This window comes from Pangasianodon hypophthalmus, chromosome 28, assembly GCF_027358585.1.
Source record: "Pangasianodon hypophthalmus isolate fPanHyp1 chromosome 28, fPanHyp1.pri, whole genome shotgun sequence".
NCBI classification, from domain to species: Eukaryota; Metazoa; Chordata; class Actinopteri; order Siluriformes; family Pangasiidae; genus Pangasianodon; species Pangasianodon hypophthalmus.
The window spans coordinates 734,561-753,964 of NC_069737.1; the positions used below are offsets into that span (position 1 = coordinate 734,561).

A 19,404-nucleotide genomic window follows, 5' to 3' on the forward strand; every position below is an offset into this window, starting at 1 on the left:
TTGATATTGGCCTATAGTTAGACAGCTGACAGGGGTCAAGGTCAGGTTTTTTAATCAGGGGCTTGATAACTGTTAATTTAAAGGATTTAGGAACATAGCAAGTGCTAATGGAATTACTGATAATCTTTAAAAGAGGTTTGATTGCTTCTGGCATTATATGTTTGAAGAAATGCATAGGTAAGTGATGTAGTACACACCGTAGTACATTCTAATCCAGGGTGCTAGTATTTTCTCTCTATTTGTTTTTCTTTTAAGTGGAACTACATTATCTAGAGTGTAGTGGAACTTTGACCTGAAGCATTCAGTTGCCTGATCAAGTCCTGTGGGGTCAGATGGCGTTCAAATCATAGTTGATAACTCTGAGAGATTATTGATAAAACTCTGCAGTAGCTGACATGAATGTACATTTGATGCAGTAGCATGGCAAGGTGCATATATTATGATTAAGACACATTTTAAATGTGATGAGGTAATGATCTGAGAGCTTCAGACTGCGGAAATGAGACTATATTTTCTATATTTAATCCGAATGTTAGTATTAAATCAAGAGTGTGACCACCACTATGGGTGGGTCCTATTACATTCTGATTAACCCCTACAGAGTCTAGAATGGACACAACTGCTGTTCTCAGAGGGTCATCTGGATTATCAAAATGAATATTAAAGTCTCCAACAATTAATGCTTTGTCTAAAGAAACAACCAGGTTAGAGATGAAATCCGCAAATTCACACAGGAATTCAGAATATGGCCCTGGGGGTCTGTAAATAATTAGCGGAATCATCTCGGTAGACTTATTTTTTGTGGCTATGTATGTTATGTTTGTATAAAGAACTTCAAACATGTTGAATTTATGACTAGGTTTTTGTGTGACGCCTAGATTATCATTATAAATGACTGGACACCTCCTCTGCCAGTTAGCTTCATTTATTGCTACATACTCATTTAGTTTAATCCATATTTCTGTTAAACTCAGTATATTAAATTCTTGATCAGTAATAGTTTCATTAACAATAAGCGCTTTATTGTTCTCATCCTAGCTTCAGATGAAAGGTGCTGGCTGTGCATTCAGTATGATCTAATTTTATGTTAATTAGGTTACTACAACAAACTCTCTGAGTATTTCTACATTTTTGTTTACCTCAGGGAACAGACACAGTCTCAATATCGTATAGTAGTATAGTGAGTGATGACTCAGGTCAGTTTAACCTGCTTGTCTGCTCCCTGGCCTTAGCCCTGGATTGTCACAGATTAACTAGGCCTGTTCTGAGACTATGTGCTATGCTGGAAAAAATGAGATCAGCACTTCCCGAGTGGGATGGACACCGTCCCGCCCTAACAGGCCAGCCTTGCCCTCAAAACTACTCAAATTATCTATAACATCCACATTGTTTTCAGAGCAACCTTCAAATTACCACTTACAAGGCACCACGAATGCAGCAATAATCTACTGCTTATACTGTATCTAGCTATGTAGCACTTATATGCCCTGCCTACACTATCAATCTTTTTGTTATCCTATAGATAATTAGATAAACAAGACCACACATCATAAATTACAGTACAAATCTTTTTTTATTATTAATTGTAATAATTAATAAAAAGCTCATAAAAAGCTACTTTAACTAGACTTTCACAGTTACAGGCCTGAGTGGCTATTGGTTCTGTTCTAGTATAGTGAACCTTAAATATTCATTCAACATTTTGGACTGATGTTGCAGCACAACAACAATAGCAGATAATAGGTAAAGCAGCAGACGGTTCACAGGCATAGAGTGTTGTGGTGAACTGGGATGCATGGATTGCTAAGAACAGCTTGCACTCGGGTCTCACCATTGAACAGTTAATAACTTCAGTTCGATACAACAGACTTTAAGTTAAAACTATAATAAATTCAGAAATTACTCTTATCCTCACACTCATAAGTTGCTCATAAACTCATACATATGGCTTCTACACAATTGACTGCTAGGACAGACTTTAGGACAGACTGCTATGACTTTTAGTGCTCATTTCTCATTCTACTGAATTAAATACACAGCCTAAGAGTAACTACAGTGCTTCTGTATGCAACCGTTCAAGAGGTTCCACCTGCAAATTTATTAATACAGACACTAAAATCATAGGCCCTAAAGGATCAGTTTTTGCCACTTATCATGCCTTGTGCATCACTGCAGGAGTTAACCGTCTCTCCTGTAAGATATGTAATCAGTTGTACATCACAGAAACCAAGAGGATACAGGCTGATGGTTTTGTAGAGCACCCTCCTACCATCAGAATGAAGGATTCTCCTTTCCAGTGTCGAGACACTTCACACAACATTAATGACATCTCTGTTTGCATCGCTAGTTGTTGTTCTTATCTGAGTAATGAAGTGAAGCTTCTTAACGAAGCACTGACTCAGTAACATTCATGCAATCAGTCTTCTATTTGCTCCTTAAAATGGCAATGATTATACAGTGTGATGTCGCATGAAACACAAGAATACACCAACCTGTAGATGAAGCCCACACCTGCTTAATTATTATGTCATACTATTCAGTATACCACAGTAACATGTGATGAGCTGTGAGATTGGAATGTAAATATCATAAATACAAGCAGGCAAGCAAGTTAGGCACATAATAAACAGTGAAAAGGCTACACTAAGGATATTATGAAGAACAAAAACAAATATACAGATTTAAGAATAATCCCAGAAATCTACCCAGTAGACATTACAGGGCAAGAATTAAGAATTCACACTCAGGTAAGTATGAAAAGCTAGCAATATACATATATATATATATATATATATATATATCTTTACCCAAATACCTCTTCATAAATAATGTAAAAATCCATAAGCCAGTACAAACATTCGGCTACTGTACACATAGACTTCTATAAGTGATTGAAAACAACTAGGGCTTCTTTATCACTATTTGAATTTAAAAAGGTTATGTTTAGTTATAATCTACATTTTGGTGATCTGTGGGGCTAAAAACACCCTGTGGACTATATTAATGAAAGAGTTTGTGATATTAAAAGTACACATGTGAGAAGGAGGGTCACTGAAGAAAATAACGCTTCCCTCGGAGAGCTGCTAGACGGGTCACCTTGTCCTAAAGATAGAAAAATAATTATTTTGTTATACAGCCAGTCTTTTTCTTTTATAGGGTAAAAAAAAGAAGATAGCAGAGCATCCACTTACCAGCAACAACAGTGTTATTTATTAGAGGCAAGCTGGTAACGTCACTTTCCCAGGCTGAAATCAGAGTGTTTTCTAGCAACATATTGTCAGGCATCGTGTCAAAAAAGAATAATGTTGCATTTACTTTAATAGATCCTTTCCTGTTGGGAGAAGACAGAGTTGGCTCATGTGTTGTTTTATTATAAATGTTATGAGTATTTTTTCTATTTGTACAGTTTCAATATGAATCTAAATGTTGCACTCACTGAAGGTTGTTGACTTTGGAATGGCTGTAGCGTTTGTCAAATTTCGCTTTATATACTATATTAAGCTAAATGAAGAAAAATTTTTTGCAAAGTTACTTTTTGGGAAATTACTTACACAGTAGCAAGGTTAATATTTTTTACACACCACAACCCCAACATTGAATCATGAGTCATAATAAAGAAAAATATTTACCTGTTCTTCAATCCATGCAGCAAGTGATAGGAAAGCAGCTGATAAAGGATTTGCGAGGTCTGCGATGAACGTCATGTCAAGAGTGAATTTGAGAATTTCTATCTTTAATACTATTACTGCAGGAGGAGTAGTAGTAGTAGTAGCAGTAGTAGTTGTTGTTGTTGTTGGTGTTGTAGTGGTTGTTTTTTTGGTTGTTGCTGTGGTTGGTTTTTTGGTTGTTGTTGTTGTTGTTGTTGTTGTGGTTAGAGTTTTGGTTGTTGTGGTTAGAGTTTTGGTTATTGTTGTGGTTGGAGTTTTGGTTGTTTTAATGTCTGTTGTTGTTGTTGTTGATGGAGTTTTGGATGTTTTTATGGTTGGTATATTGGTTGTTGCTTTCTCTGGTACTAAAATTATTGGAGTTTTTGTTTTCGATTCTTCCACAGCTGTTGTTGTTGTAGCTTCCTGGGTCAGAGATGTAGTTGATATTGAATCTGTAATTGAAACATTTGTCCCAGTTGTAGCTTCCTGTGTCGGAGATTTAGTTGTTATTGAATCTGTTATTGAAACATTTGTCCCAGTTGTAGCTTCCTGTGTCGGAGATTTAGTTGTTATTGAATCTGTTATTGAAACATTTGTCCCAGTTGTAGCTTCCTGTGTCGGAGATTTAGTTGTTATTGAATCTGTAATTGAAACATTTGTCCCAGTTGTAGCTTCCTGTGTCGGAGACGTAGTTGTTATTGAATCTGTTATTGAAACATTTGTCCCAGTTGTAGCTTCCTGTGTCGGAGACGTAGTTGTTATTGAATCTGTTATTGAAACATTTGTCCCAGTTGTAGCTTCCTGTGTCGGAGATTTAGTTGTTATTGAATCTGTTATTGAAACATTTGTCCCAGTTGTAGCTTCCTGTGTCGGAGACGTAGTTGTTATTGAATCTGTAATTGAAACATTTGTCCCAGTTGTAGCTTCCTGTGTCGGAGACGTAGTTGTTATTGAATCTGTAATTGAAACATTTGTCCCAGTTGAAGCTTCCTGTGTCGGAGACGTAGTTGTTATTGAATCTGTTATTGAAACATTTGTCCCAGTTGTAGCTTCCTGTGTCGGAGACGTAGTTGTTATTGAATCTGTTATTGAAGCAGTTGTCCCAGTTGTAGCTTCCTGTGTCGGAGACGTAGTTGTTATTGAATCTGTTATTGAAACATTTGTCCCAGTTGTAGCTTCCTGTGTCGGAGACGTAGTTGTTATTGAATCTGTTATTGAAACATTTGTCCCAGTTGTAGCTTCCTGTGTCGGAGACGTAGTTGTTATTGAATCTGTAATTGAAACATTTGTCCCCGTTGTAGCTTCCTGTGTCGGAGACGTAGTTGTTATTGAATCTGTAATTGAAACATTTGTCCCCGTTGTAGCTTCCTGTGTCGGAGACGTAGTTGTTATTGAATCTGTAATTGAAACATTTGTCCCAGTTGTAGCTTCCTGTGTCGGAGATGTAGTTGTTATTGAATCTGTTATTGAAACATTTGTCCCAGTTGTAGCTTCCTGTGTCGGAGATTTAGTTGTTATTGAATCTGTTATTGAAACATTTGTCCCAGTTGTAGCTTCCTGTGTCGGAGATTTAGTTGTTATTGAATCTGTTATTGAAACATTTGTCCCAGTTGTAGCTTCCTGTGTCGGAGATGTAGTTGTTATTGAATCTGTAATTGAAACATTTGTCCCAGTTGTAGCTTCCTGTGTCGGAGACGTAGTTATTATTGAATCTGTTATTGAAACATTTGTCCCAGTTGTAGCTTCCTGTGTTGGAGATTTAGTTGTTATTGAATCTGTTATTGAAACATTTGTCCCAGTTGTAGCTTCCTGTGTCGGAGACGTAGTTGTTATTGAATCTGTTATTGAAACATTTGTCCCAGTTGTAGCTTCCTGTGTCGGAGACGTAGTTGTTATTGAATCTGTAATTGAAACATTTGTCCCAGTTGTAGCTTCCTGTGTCGGAGATGTAGTTATTATTGAATCTGTTATTGAAACATTTGTCCCAGTTGTAGCTTCCTGTGTTGGAGATTTAGTTGTTATTGAATCTGTTATTGAAACATTTGTCCCAGTTGTAGCTTCCTGTGTCGGAGACGTAGTTGTTATTGAATCTGTTATTGAAACATTTGTCCCAGTTGTAGCTTCCTGTGTCGGAGACGTAGTTGTTATTGAATCTGTAATTGAAACATTTGTCCCAGTTGTAGCTTCCTGTGTCGGAGATGTAGTTGTTATTGAATCTGTAATTGAAACATTTGTCCCAGTTGTAGCTTCCTGTGTCGGAGATGTAGTTGTTATTGAATCTGTTATTGAAACATTTGTCCCAGTTGAAGCTTCCTGTGTCGGAGATGTAGTTGTTATTGAATCTGTTATTGAAGCAGTTGTCCCAGTTGTAGCTTCCTGTGTCGGAGACGTAGTTGTTATTGAATCTGTTATTGAAACATTTGTCCCAGTTGTAGCTTCCTGTGTCGGAGACGTAGTTGTTATTGAATCTGTTATTGAAACATTTGTCCCAGTTGTAGCTTCCTGTGTCGGAGATGTAGTTGTTATTGAATCTGTTATTGAAACATTTGTCCCAGTTGTAGCTTCCTGTGTCAGAGATGTAGTTGTTATTGAATCTGTTATTGAAGCAGTTGTCCCAGTTGTAGCTTCCTGTGTTGAAGTAGTTGATATTGTACTAGCTGTACTATGTCCTATAGTGAAAAGGCAGAAAGAAGATCAGAGCAGGTTGGTGAGCAGCTTTGCCAATGAAGTATTATAAATTTCCATAAGTGGCAGCTTGCAGAAGTGGAACGTATTTGCGGCTCTTACTGTGGGTATTAAAAGTGACTTTTCTTTAAATTAATTGAACAGTTAATTAAAGAGAAAACTTTTAATTTTGGGTTTCAAAAGTTAAATAAATACAGAATAAATATTTATGCTTAGAATTAATAAAAGATACAAACACTTCTTCATACCTTTTTATAAAGTACCAAGTTATTTGAATTCTGATTTAGAGATGTGTTTTTATATTAATATTTGTTAGTTTGAAAATGTTGAATTACTGAATTATCGGATCATTACCTTTTAGAGTTTATTCATTTGGAAGAGAGTGGAATTTGTGCGAGTTGGTAATTATGTGACAGGCGCTTTTCAGAGGAGTGTTTTACCAACTTGGGGCTGTACGCTGTCTGAATGTCGCTACCTCAGTCTGATGGAGAATGCGATTTCATCTTTAGACTCAGTAAGAGTATGTAATATAATTTAATCTACCACTCGGACATGTCGAATGCCTGCCGGTGACGACCCTGTGACTTGCTGCCACTGGTATTGGTTTCACTGTTAGTGTTGTGGATGTTACTGTTGTTATATCAGTACCTTCAGGTGTACTGTAGGGGGCAGTAGAAGCATGTGATGGTAACAACTCTGCAGGAGTTGTCATTTCTGCACTGGCTGTTTTAAGAGTTGTGATGGTCTGGGTTGTGAAGTTTGTAGGTGTAAGTGAAGGCGTTGTGGATGCAGTAGTTGCTGGTGATTGCGCCTGGACTCCTTAATAAAAAAAAACAACAACAAGAAGTGCTTAGAAAACTTGTTTTCATGTTATTGGACTGTAATATTTCAAATATTCAGAGTGTGAATAAAAACATGACCGGTGCTGCTTATTGTGAAAACGATATATTTAGTGGTCATAACTGAATATTTAGTTTTGCGTTATTCCACAATTTTAGATCAAAGATAAATATCCTGAAATCGAAAATAACACTAATGCTTACCTATAACAAGATATGGATACCAGTACCTTCTGACAATTACTTGAGCTCCTTCCCTAAAATACAAACACAAACAAATAAATAAACAAGTCAATAAATACATAGTGCATTGTACACAGGACAGAAATGTCAGGAGTGTCATCATGGTGTGTGAATTCTGGATCTGACAGTTCCTCAACCTCAGCTACATCACTACAGATGTGTGTGGGACTGTTTTTTTAAACCCCATTCTCAGTTATTATTTATTTTTGTTAGTACCTGCCTGCCATATATTCTCACCAATCTAGTTAGTTCCATTTTCAAAAATATAAACAAACTAGTAGTCTAATTTAAATCAGCACAGCCCTGACCAGGCAGTTACTAAAGATGAATGAATGAACGCTGTAAATGTCGCACACAGCACTGCACGTCTGTGTTAATGTTCATCTTAATGAAATTGTTTTTGTTTGTCCCGTGAATTTCATATCTGACTGCCCATTCGCACCCATATAAAAGCAAAAACCTCCTGCACATGCACATTTTGTGTGACACACCTGTAGTCTTTACCAGATTCCCTATAAAAATGAATAGCGTGCTCCCTAATTATCGAAGGAATCTACGGCAACAAAATGGAGCAAGATGGAAAAGAAAAAAAGAGCAACCATGAACACCAAACATTTCCATCTTACCTAAAAAGTTTGACATCCGTTCCATTATTCAAAGCTTCTGCAGTTACAGAGTTCTACAGATGGAGAGAGATCCAGATGTTTGGTTACAGATCCAGATGTGCACGGTTGTAATAGATAAGTAAGGAATAACACACTCCACACCGTGTGGTTATGTGAAAATATTCCACTTGGGATGGTGTGATACGGCACAACGCAAAGCCACTCCAAGGTGGATTATTTTTGAATAAGTGCATGGTCTGTCGTGTGTTATTCTGTTTACACCACAGAGATTTGCCAACGATTGCAATGTTTAATTTAGTGAGCGACACGTCACACAGTTTAATGATTTATATTTAGATTTAATGCTGTGGATCATCTGCAAGGCAAGTTAGTTCCTGTTCTCACTTATGTTACAGCAGCTTTAAACAGTTGTTCCCTCACCAGCCTCTCTCACTCTCTCTCTCTGTCTCTCTCTCTCTCTTGCTCTCACTTTCTCTCTCTCTCTCTCTCTCTCGCTCTCTCACCCTCATTAACTTTCTCTCTTTTTTCTCTCTCTCTCCAGCTCTCTCTGTCTCTCTCTCGCTCTTTCTCCCGCTTTCTCTCTCTCACTCTCTCTCTCTCGCTCTCTCACTCTCTCTCTTTTTTTCTCTGTCTCTCCAGCTCTCTCACTCTCTCTCTCTGTCTCTCTCTCTCAATTCAATTCAATTCAATTTAAAAGAGCTTTATTGGCATGACTGTGTAACATCACAATGTTGCCAAAGCAATAAATATATTATACAGATAAATAAAATCTAGGGGAAACACATATACATGTCCATATTATACATGTAGGTTAAAAATAAATAAATAAATAAATCCAGAGAGCAGTTATAGATGGAAAGGAGGGATCAGCCTTTTTCTCTGATTTGATGGCAGGAGGCTACATACTGCACTGCCAGGTGGATCCACTTTTCCTTTTCTCCCAGAATATAACAGAGTTTGTCTAAGTTGCTTGTTTGCTGGAATTCAGGTGAAACTAGAGTTATTTGGTTGAAATAAGCGTCTCTAATGTTTTGATATTTGCTGCACTCGGTGAGGAAGTGTAGCTCGTCCTCTATGGCTCCATCTGTGCAGTGAGAACTGTGTGTGTGTGTGTGTGTGTGTGTGTGTGTGTCGGCCCGTCTCTACACTCAGGCTGTGCTCACTCAGACGATACTTCGTCAGAAGCTTTCTCTGATCATAGTCTTTAATTTTGATTAAGTAAGGTGCCAATTTATAATCTGATTTTACACTGTGGAAGTAAGTTAATTTCTTTACTTGAGCTACTTTGTGCTGCCAATCGTGAATGTATTCTTCCTGGGTTATTTTTTCTGTTTCTTTAATTTTTTAATATTTAAACTGAATTGTTGAACTGAGTTGATGTTTTTCTATTAGATAGTGCATGGGGTCGCTCCCTGGGTGTTTTCTCCTGTAAGTGGAAGCGCTGTGATGGTAGCTATCTGTTGGCGTGTCTGAAAGATGGAACCAGAACTTTGCTGTTCTCTTCTGGATTTCTGCTAGGAGGGGGAACCTGCCCAGTTCTGCCCTGCAGCCGAGACTAGGGGCGTTTCTGTCAATTCCCAAGATGTTTTTGCAGAATTCAAGGTGGAAAATTCTCTCTCACTCTTTCTCTCTTTCGCTTTCTCTCTCTCTCGCTCACTGTCTCTCTCTTTCTCTCTCTCTCTCGCTTGTCATTCCTCTCTCCCTCTCTCTCTCTCTCTCTCTCTCTCTTTCTCTCACTTGTCATTTTACTCTGTTCTGAAGATGTCCCTGAGCTGGGAAACTTTGCAAATCACTGTGACTGTTACAAAGCGCTGACACTGGAGACTCCCTCTGTAAATGTTAAATAATCTCCTCCTTACAGAAAACTTCACCACATCAAAGATTACATGTTTTCTTTGTTAAACAACAAAATGTTGTTGTTGTAAAAATTTGCTTATTATTAGTCTTAGATTATGTGGAGCGTCTGCTGTACAAACCCCTGTGTATGAGTCGTTACTACGACTGTCCGATCCATGAGGTTATACAGAAATAACGCATGTCTTCTAACCAATCAGATTTCAGAATTAACCGCTCTGTGGTATTAATAGGAAAAGAAAATTTTTAATGTTATATTAATAACATAGTTTGGAATTTTTTTTTTTTTTTTTTACCAATATATTCACTGGGTTTTCGATAGCAGTAGTGTTCAAATCCTGAGGATCTATGGATAAAGTTAAAGAAAAATCATTAAATCACAACCCCAACCTTAACTATTTGCATTAATAATCATGTATTTCTGGTTTTTTTTTTTTTTGTCACAAGTTCATATGATCATAGACGTCCTATGAAGTATACAGCTAAAGTCTTTTTTTTTTCTTTTTTTTTTTTTTTTTTACCTGGGATAACTAAACCATTGTCAGTCCTTCTCCAGCCATGAACTAACAGCTGATTGTGATCAGATGATGTCCCCAGTAGTCCTTACAAAGAAAATCATTAAAAATTAAAAATTACATTACACTTAATACCAAAAATCGTAACAACGGGACTAAATACAGCGAATATTCTTACCTATTAGTACTAATAGGACCGGCAGGGGTTTTATCTTCATCCTTTATCGGATCCTAGTCCCTGTAAGTGTAAATTACATTTATTTAATGTGGTCATAATAATTTTACAGTTTTATTACCAAGGCAGCTTAAACATTTAGGCCCTGATTTACTGCAGGATTGTGTTTATAAAAACAAATAAAAAAGTGATAACACCCGCAGTAACCGTCCAAGCTGATTTACTTCTTTTTTTTTAAAACATGAGTCACATAAAACATCTCATTTTGTGTTTTTACCTTTAAAGGTGTGCGATTTGGAGGTGTTTCTCCCTGAAAGTGCAAAGTTAATTAAATATTGTATTTCTGGAGTGCCTTATACTGAAGAAAAAGCACAAAACGTCTTTTCCCACTGGATATAACACAATATTTGCCAATATGTCAATTACCTGGGATTATTTCTACTGCTCATTTTATAGATGAAATATCTTTTAGGATGTGTAAAAGTGTGAAACAAATACTAACCTTACGAATTCGGACAGGACTAAAATCCAAGAGATAATAATTACATTACTCCACCTCCTCATGTAAAACGAATCCAGTCCAAATATGGCTTAAGAGACAGAGATAACTGATGTTGTCTTTCTATACAGCAATCTGCATGGTACAAAACAACTGTAACATTAACATATTACAAATAAAAAATTGTAGATATGACCAGGATCCTGACACAGATTTCTACAGAAGCAATTTTGTTTTTTCTTACGAGCTCAGGAAGAAAGAATGCTCTTAATAGCTATCACCTTGTTTGGTTCATATCCAGTTCTGTTTAAAATAGATTACAAATCTCCCTGACCTTTTAAAGATTGACAGGTTTGTTATCTTCTTGTGTAAATAATTTGACAAACTCTGTACAGGTTCATGACTTATTGTAATAACAGCCTTAAAAAAAAGCTTCAAGCTGCAGCAGTGGTTGCTACCAGCTGCCACTCCCAAGCTCCTGATGTTATCACTTCTAAGTTCATGACCAGAACTAGAACTTCCTGGTATTTAATTCTGACAAGAAAGAAGTTCTGATAACTCTGGATGGCCTTTCTGTTTCATCCTGTGCAGCAGTAAAAGACCTTGGTGTGATTATTGACTCCAGTCTCTCATTTGAAGCTCGTGTATATAATATCTATAGGATAACCTTCTTTCATCTCTGAAATATTGCTAAGATAAGAGATCACTACAAGATGCAGATAAACTAGTTCATGCTTTTATTACCTCTTTAATTTAATTTAAAAACTGTTTTTCTAGCTCACTGTAGTTAAGTCTCAGCTCAATAGCTTCTCTTTGCATAAATATTTCAGCAAAATTAGTGATTCCTCCTATATTTAAATAAAATCACATAATAAACATCCTGTCCTCACTCCCAACGTGTCAGATATTGAAGGCTTTAACGTCACTGCACTCACGCAGAAAGGCGCTTTGGTTTCAATATACTGATGCACTCTGTATACACATTTACTGGATTTACAGATTAACCACAAATAGGGATTTTATCAAATTGTATGCCTGTAGAGAAAATACACGGGCTAGCAGTAAAGCGACCCAGACAACTTGAAATACTTGCTTCTGTGACATAAATGACAGCAGTGGATACAGAGACATGACTGAAATATCAGAGAAACAGAAACACAACTGAAATATCAGGCATTTTAAAGCATAAATCTTGTCTCTGAGCTTCTCCACACTTTTAACATATTTCTGTGATGCAAGTTTCTCTCCTGTGTGGATCATCAGAGTGATGAAACGTCATTAATTCATGCATCAGCAATACACTGCGAAAGTGTCTTATTTCACATGCACTTTTAGATCTAGTATTACATTCTCTTTTTGGATTTTGACTTTCCCTTTTAAAGTTGGACTTAATCTGATGAATGAAGAATTTAATTTTTTTTATTTTAATAAATTATGATATGTATAAGTAATAAAAGATGACAAGGTAGTGTGATAAAGCAGAGTTACTGTCATCATCCTGAAGCTGATTATTTTCCTTTGCACTATATTCAGCAAGTTTTTATTTTTACATTTTTTTTAAATTTTTATTTATTGAATAATGAGACATTTTATCCACTTATATTTACATTTAATGTTGTGGAACATCAGTGAAACAGGTTAGTTCCTGTTCTCATGTACGTTATAGCAGCTATAAACAGTCTTTCCCTCACCAGGTAAGTTAATAGAAAAAAATCGAGAAACCACAAAGAAGCGTAAACTCCTCTGTCCTGAAGATGTCGAAAAACTTAAAGTTACAGCTTTACCTCTGACTGTTACAAAGCGCTGACACTGGAGACTCCTTCCATAAATGTTACATAAACGTGTTTTTACAGAAAACTTCACCATGTCAATGATTACACACATTTTTAAAATCTGTTTATGTGGAGTGTTCGCTGTACAATTTTCATTTTAATTTACCAATTTTAATTTCTCCCCTAAGCTTGATAACTGAGGTTAACAGAACTGTACGTTCTCATGCATTATTAGTTTTAGTTCATTGTCTAGTGCACCATGTGCAGGACCGAGGAACACAGGTCTAACAACTTTGGGGAAAATCTAAAACTGCTATGCTTATTTTAAACCACTCAGATAATATCTGTTTTAAACGTTTCATTGGTGTGTAATGGATGTTTACATTCCCACATAAAATTTGTTCATAAAAATGTTCGGTTATCGCTCCTAACAGAGTAGCTGCACTTATAAATGTACAGCCTCACTTTCTCCAAATATGCATGCTAACTCAAACACCTTTGCTACACATTCCACAAATAAACCCACTGAAATATTAGCATGTAGAAGAATCTAAGATGGAGTTCTGCACACATGTAGCCTCCGATACAACTGTCCCTGTGATCATATTTATAGTAAAAAGTTTTCATCTATAATCCACAGCAGTGGTTGGAGTGTAACACAACAGAAAGTGTAGCTGCCAAAAATGCACTGATTAAATATGAGCTTGATTCAGTTCCAGGATGCTTTGGCTAATATTGGACTCCAATGGAAATGCTATAGCTGATTTACAAACAAGACAAGAGGAGAAAAAGAAAAGGCATCCAGAGAAATAGAAAGCTTGTATTTAGCCTTAAAATTCTGCTTATGCTCTACCGATGTAATATAACTTGCTTATATTCAAAATTAGTGTATAACACTCACCTACCACTTTAATAGGAACACCTGTATACCTGCTCATTCATGTAGTTATCCAGTCAACCAATCACATGGCAGCAGCATAATGCATAAAATCCTGCAGATACAGGTCAAGAGCTTCAGTTAATGTTCACGTCAAACATCAGAATGAAGAAAAAGTGTGATCTCTGTGACTTTAACCGTGGCAAGTCTTAGGCTTGTGCAAAGAAATGCTGTAGAACAAAGATGCCTTCAAAAATTATGAAATTAAATGTTTCTACATTTGAAAAAAATCCTATAAAGAGCAGTAAACAGTAATAAATGAAACAAAGTCAGTATTTAATGTGACGATCCTTCACTTTAAATAAAATAAAGCAGTATCTGAGGTGCAGTGTGTGCAGTTTTATAAGGAAATGAGCTGGAAGTGTTACTGAGCATCTTGCAGAAGCAGCCACAGTTCTTCTGGAGACTTTGACTGTCGACTCGCTTCTTATTTCTGCAGCGAAACCCAGCAGCCTTCATTATGTTTTTATCTGAAAAGTGTCTCTTTTCAAATCTGCTGCTTTCTTTACTGACATACAAACATTTTTCTGTAACATTTCATTTTGTGCTGGAAAACTAATGTTTGGAATCTAAAATGTTTTTGTACTGAATCAATAATGTAGAAGTCAGAAAATAAACATCTATAACAAAGTTTGTACTCTCTCTCTCTCTCTCTCTCTCTCTATATATATATATATATATATATTTACATATATATACTGTATATAGTAAGGGTTAGATAATGGTTATCTTCTAACCGTAAAGGTGTTAAAGTAAACAGAGCTGGGTAAATCCATTATCATGCAGTAAAACACTGTATGTTTATGTTTGACACACTGCTATTGTTTCACACTTTGACAGTTGGTTAATATTATGAGATAATGACAGTGGTGGAGGGATTAGTTTTAACTGCATGTAAGCGTTCTTACACAGGTTTGTTTTGTACTATAATACAGGTGCCTCTTAAAATCAGGTAGGCAGAACAAGTGAAGAAAATCTCTCCATGATGTTAAACTTTCCTAAAGAGCTCCACAATGTCTCCAGTAGCCTGCATTATACACGGAAGATACACGTTTCTGTATCTTAACATCAATAATACATAACAAATACATATATCACGCATGATGTAAACATATGTTAAATGACTTTGCATAGCAAGCTGTCTGAAATAGATTATGTGTGTCTAAGCTGAAGAAATCTCAGAGATAACAGAGAAGAGGAGAAGTTCAGGCTCGCGAGACCATCAGAAATCGACTGAAAACTTTATTTGTGAATCACTTGGTGGAAAAAGGAGTTTATTTAATTAGTTTTTTTTTTGTTTGTTTGTTTTTTTTAGAAATAATAAAGCACAAAAATAAATACACGTTTGACAAAATAGGAAGGTCATAGATTGTAATTTAGCAAAAGGAGACAGTAAATTTCCTCAAAACTTAAGGAAGTGTTTTGATCAGCCAACATGATCACACACCAAAATAGTGTCAATGAAGAGTCTTTCACACCTAATAAACTGCTGCCTAGAGATAATTAAAATATTATGACTTATTATGAAAAGAAACTCTGCTAAAGTTTTATTTTTTTATGGTCTGTGCTTTGCTCATTAATTCACCTTTTTGCATCAGAGCTGCTTTGAAGCACGAGGTTCATCTGCGAAGCCTGTAAAGGTTTACCGAGTACATCAGTGTAGTGAAGCCACAGGATAATATAGAGTTCATGTGTTTTCAATCAAAATAAAAATTAAAATAAAAGTTTCAAATAAAATAATAAAATCCACAAGCAAAATAAGAACTATCAAAATATTTTTAAAAAACTATTTTGCAAAAGCAACTAATGAGAATCAAAGCAAAATGAATTTTTCAAAAAGATTACTTCTGCTTTCATTTTGCTTCCCATCTGCTTTCCATTTTTTTCTATTTGCAGATTTTGCTGATGTAGATTTTTTGCTTCTGGTCTTAGAAAAAGGTCTTCACCTTAAATCTCTAATGTTCAACTGATATTGGAGCTGCAGGTGGTCTGAAAGCTAGCAGATAATGATAACAGATAATGTGAGCTAGCTGAACTGAAGGCTAATTGAATCGAAGATTCACACTCACACTTTAATAAAAACCAGCACTGCCATGATGAAGAGCAAACACTTACCTCTTTCTTTCACTAAATGTGTTTGATATTCCTGAGAATTAGATGTGAATTCTGAGCAGTGAGAGCTGCTACTCCGTCTTTCTGTGTAGAGAAACTACGCAAGCTGGAGGAAAACACTGTTACAGTAAAGAAACCAAGACAACTTGAAATACTTGTTTCTTAAGTTATGAGCCATCATATAAATAACAGCAGTGGATACAGAGATGTGAGCACAGGAACATACCTGAAATATCAAGCATTTTAAAGCATTAATCTTGAGCTTCTCCACACCTTTAATGTATTTCCGTGATGCATGTTTCTCTCCTGTGTGGATCATCAGAGTGATGAATATCATTGATTCACTGATGCTGTGTAATGTCAGTGAAAGTTCACAACTGTGGGGAAATATGATTGATAACTTTCTGAAGGTGTGTCTTACTGAAAAAGAATGAGAAATGATATGTTAATGTGTTAATGAAATGTTAATTGTCTGCTTTAATCTTCAAACATTTCACTCCTCATTAACTTTAAAGCCAACATGAAGTTTTTCTGCTTCATTTCTAAATAAAGAAAACTGAACCTTCTTCATTCCGGTTCTTTATAAACATAGAAACGGAAGTGAAAGCTGCAGTGGTAATATTTGATCACTCGCACACACAATTGTTATTTAACAAAGCATCATAATTTACAGATTAATATTTCCGAAAGGATATTTATTAAATGAGCTAACTGAACCTTCCTGTTTTATTTCCTGTTTGTCCACAAAGAACACTTAGTTTCAGCTTTCTGGCTGATCTTCTCTCTAATAATCACACTTTAACCCACAGCGCTGTTGAATTCTGGACTCTGATTGGTCAGAAGGTGTTGATTAATTTTCTAGAACAGCAGCTCTGACAGTAGTGCAGCTGCAAATCACAGGTTTATATTAATGCGCTCGTTCTAATATGCTATAGTTTCTATAGTAACAGTAATAATAAACAGATTAAAAAGTTTTCTGTAAGGAGATAACATTTATGGAAGGAGTCTCCAGTGTCAGCTCTTTGTAAAGCTGTAATCAGGACAGTGGAGTTTTACGCTTCTTTGTGGTTTTTCAGTAACATGACAAGCTGTGTTTTTTGTAAGTGAGAACAGTACGATAGTAAAGGGAATGACATCATATATTTTTTAAGCAGAAGGCTACAAAGTGCTTCACAATAAAATATTAAAACCAAATCTAAAAGAAAAAAAACATAAAATAACCAGACATACAAGTCTGCCAACATCAGACAGAAATAAATCATTAAGAAATGTACACGACAAAACACACAAGCACACTACCTGTGATGGCGATCGATAAAAACCAAAACTTAAAAATGGGTTTTAAGTCGTCTCTTAAATGAAACCGTAGAATCAGAGAGTCTAGTATGAAGAAGAAGAAAAATCACAGTCCCTTCTTCACTTCAGTCTTTTTCTTGGAACAGCCAAAAGTCCCTCATTGGAAGACCTCAAAGACCTGCACTTGCATAGGGAGCTAACAATTCACAAATATATTCAGGAGCTTCACCAAAAAAAGCCTGAAATCAATTCTAAATTTCACTGGAAGCCACTGGAGAGACACAAGCTCCTTGACCAGGGCGAGTAAATAAGGCATTACAAGTGAGAGACACAAGTGCATGAATAATCCTCTCTGTGTCCTGAAAGGAGAACACACGTCTAATTTTAGCAACTGAAAAAAAAAACAAGATTGAACAAGTGCATTAAAAAAAGAACCAAAAATAATGCCCAAGTTTCTAGGGAAAGGATTCACTGTTGATGTGATCGAACCAGAAGCTACCTGCAAATCCCCAGAAACACTGTCAAGGCCAACAACTAGAACCGCTGTTTTATTCATTTCACTTAAGGAAGTTAGAGACATCCAGTCCTTTAAAACTTCTGCGTGGTCCAGAAGGGTTTCAATTAATAATGAAAGACAGCTTTGTTTTATTTTATCTCAATGTCAACAGAAAATACGGTGCAGAAGTTCCAAAACTGGAGAAAAAGTATATCAAATATTAACTCCAATAAGATAACACATAACATGCATATTTCTAGATAAAAGAAAATTAAGAAGTAATAATTTTTACACGGGGTAAGAAGTCAGTTTAATCAGAGTCAGTTTTAAATTAGAGGTGAACAGTGAATATATTTATTTACAGGACATAAATTTAAATATTTATTCTGTCTTTGTTCTTTTGTTTGTTCTTCTCTTTTAACCACACGTCTGTGCTATAATTTATTTGTGTTTAATAGTTTTTTTGAGAAGAGAAAAGTTTGCTGTCAGAAGTGGGATTCGAACCCACGCCTCCAGGGGAGACTGCGACCTGAACGCAGCGCCTTAGACCGCTCGGCCATCCTGACTCACTGCACCAAGGCGGGCTATTAGCGTTTATAAACTAGCTATTAGCGTTTATAAACTAGCTATTTATAATCATAAACATATAAACACACAACTGCGCTGAATAAAATAAGAAATAAAACCCAGAACTTTGAGTACTGATAACTAAATAACATCAAATTCACTAATCTATTAGCCAGCTAGCAGGCTAACTCCTGTACTGCTGATATTTTTATTTACATGTTATGAAAGAATGAAAGCACAAATTTACCGTAAAGTTTGTAGTACACTGAATGCTGCGACTAAAACCTCACAGTAGATAATTTTATCTATAATCATAACTGGAAAAAGGGATTCAAATCTATAAAACATGAAAACAAGAAATTTAGTGCATTCAATACAACTAAGAACAATTTCTCTAGCGTAAAAAAAATATAAATAAAATAAAAATCTATAAGTATTCAGGTATTTCTCAGAAATCAAAGATTTTTCATTTGTTGAAATGCGCATGCGCGGGACTCTCTCTGGCGTATTACGGATATCCGTAGACTAGGTGGAAGTATACACCTAAAAATTAACAAGCAAATCCTTCCATGACCAACAACAGGCACCCACATGGTGTAAAGTAGAATTTTAAAGTCCATTAAGGAAGTATAGTGTAAAATATAACACACTCATGAAATCACACAATGCACAGCAGCTGCAGCACAACACCCATAATGCACTTTACAGTTTGTAGGAAATAGAGTATGGCATCATTTCTGACACAAAAATGTTGTATTTTTTATTTTTAATTATCTGTAAAGCCTTTTTGCACTTCTCACATTTGCAAATTCACAGAGTTACCTCTACGAACTCCGAAATAACCCGCTAACGGAGGTGAGCTCCTTGTCTGCGTGGTTGCATCCATTTCCACAGAAGTGATCTCGAAAATGTTATTTATGTTCATTCAGTCTGAGCGCCTCTGGTTTGCGATAGCATAAAAGCAGGGAGACCAAATATTCTGTATGAAATTAATTGTTTTTTTCATGTTCATTTTAGAAGTTACTCAGGAAATGTACTCAGGAAGTACAAATATAAATAACTGCAGGACTGAGGGGTGTCACAATCATTTTAAAAAATGCACAGCATTAGCATGATAGAGGTTTTCACTTCACATAATGAT

General features: G+C 35.9%; 1 protein-coding gene and 1 non-coding gene across 11 annotated transcripts; both read right to left on the bottom strand.

Moving 5' to 3' along the window:
• Window positions 1–906: 906 nt before the first annotated feature.
• Window positions 907–16,168, bottom strand: LOC117596313 (mucin-5AC). Of its 10 annotated transcripts, none has more exons than XM_053231164.1 (15): window positions 15,908–16,168; window positions 15,378–15,424; window positions 13,761–13,847; window positions 11,087–11,218; window positions 10,862–10,894; window positions 10,588–10,647; window positions 10,416–10,496; window positions 10,191–10,240; window positions 8,041–8,093; window positions 7,376–7,428; window positions 6,981–7,151; window positions 3,630–6,316; window positions 3,437–3,501; window positions 3,192–3,331; window positions 907–3,102 (listed from the first exon to the last, which is right to left on the bottom strand). In XM_053231164.1, exons 6-15 carry the CDS (start codon window positions 10,625–10,627, stop codon window positions 2,996–2,998), a joined length of 3,447 nt encoding a protein of 1,148 aa, XP_053087139.1. In that variant the 5' UTR covers window positions 10,628–10,647; window positions 10,862–10,894; window positions 11,087–11,218; window positions 13,761–13,847; window positions 15,378–15,424; window positions 15,908–16,168; the 3' UTR covers window positions 907–2,995. The 10 variants fall into 10 exon arrangements, with proteins under 10 accessions (XP_053087139.1, XP_053087142.1, XP_053087135.1 ...); XM_053231167.1 differs by having other exon boundaries at window positions 11,087–11,174; window positions 13,757–13,847; XM_053231160.1 differs by having other exon boundaries at window positions 13,757–13,847.
• A 2,011-nt stretch (window positions 16,169–18,179) lies between these two features.
• Window positions 18,180–18,262, bottom strand: trnal-cag (transfer RNA leucine (anticodon CAG)). Its single transcript has one exon. It is a non-coding gene; the product is annotated as a tRNA-Leu (tRNA).
• Between the last annotated feature and the right edge of the window lie 1,142 nt (window positions 18,263–19,404).

What these genes read in the sequence shown, in the direction of transcription:
- LOC117596313 (XM_053231166.1), bottom strand. Translation starts at nt 10,627, where the DNA reads ATGAAGATAAAACCCCTGCCGGTCCTATTAGTACTAATAG. An exon ending in ACGGATGTCAAACTTTTTAG is followed by an intron (nt 7,429 to 8,040) that starts GTAAGATGGAAA and finishes TTTGTATTTTAG; the next exon opens with GGAAGGAGCTCAAGTAATTG. An exon ending in CCCCTACAGTACACCTGAAG is followed by an intron (nt 6,317 to 6,980) that starts GTACTGATATAA and finishes TTTTCACTATAG; the next exon opens with GACATAGTACAGCTAGTACA.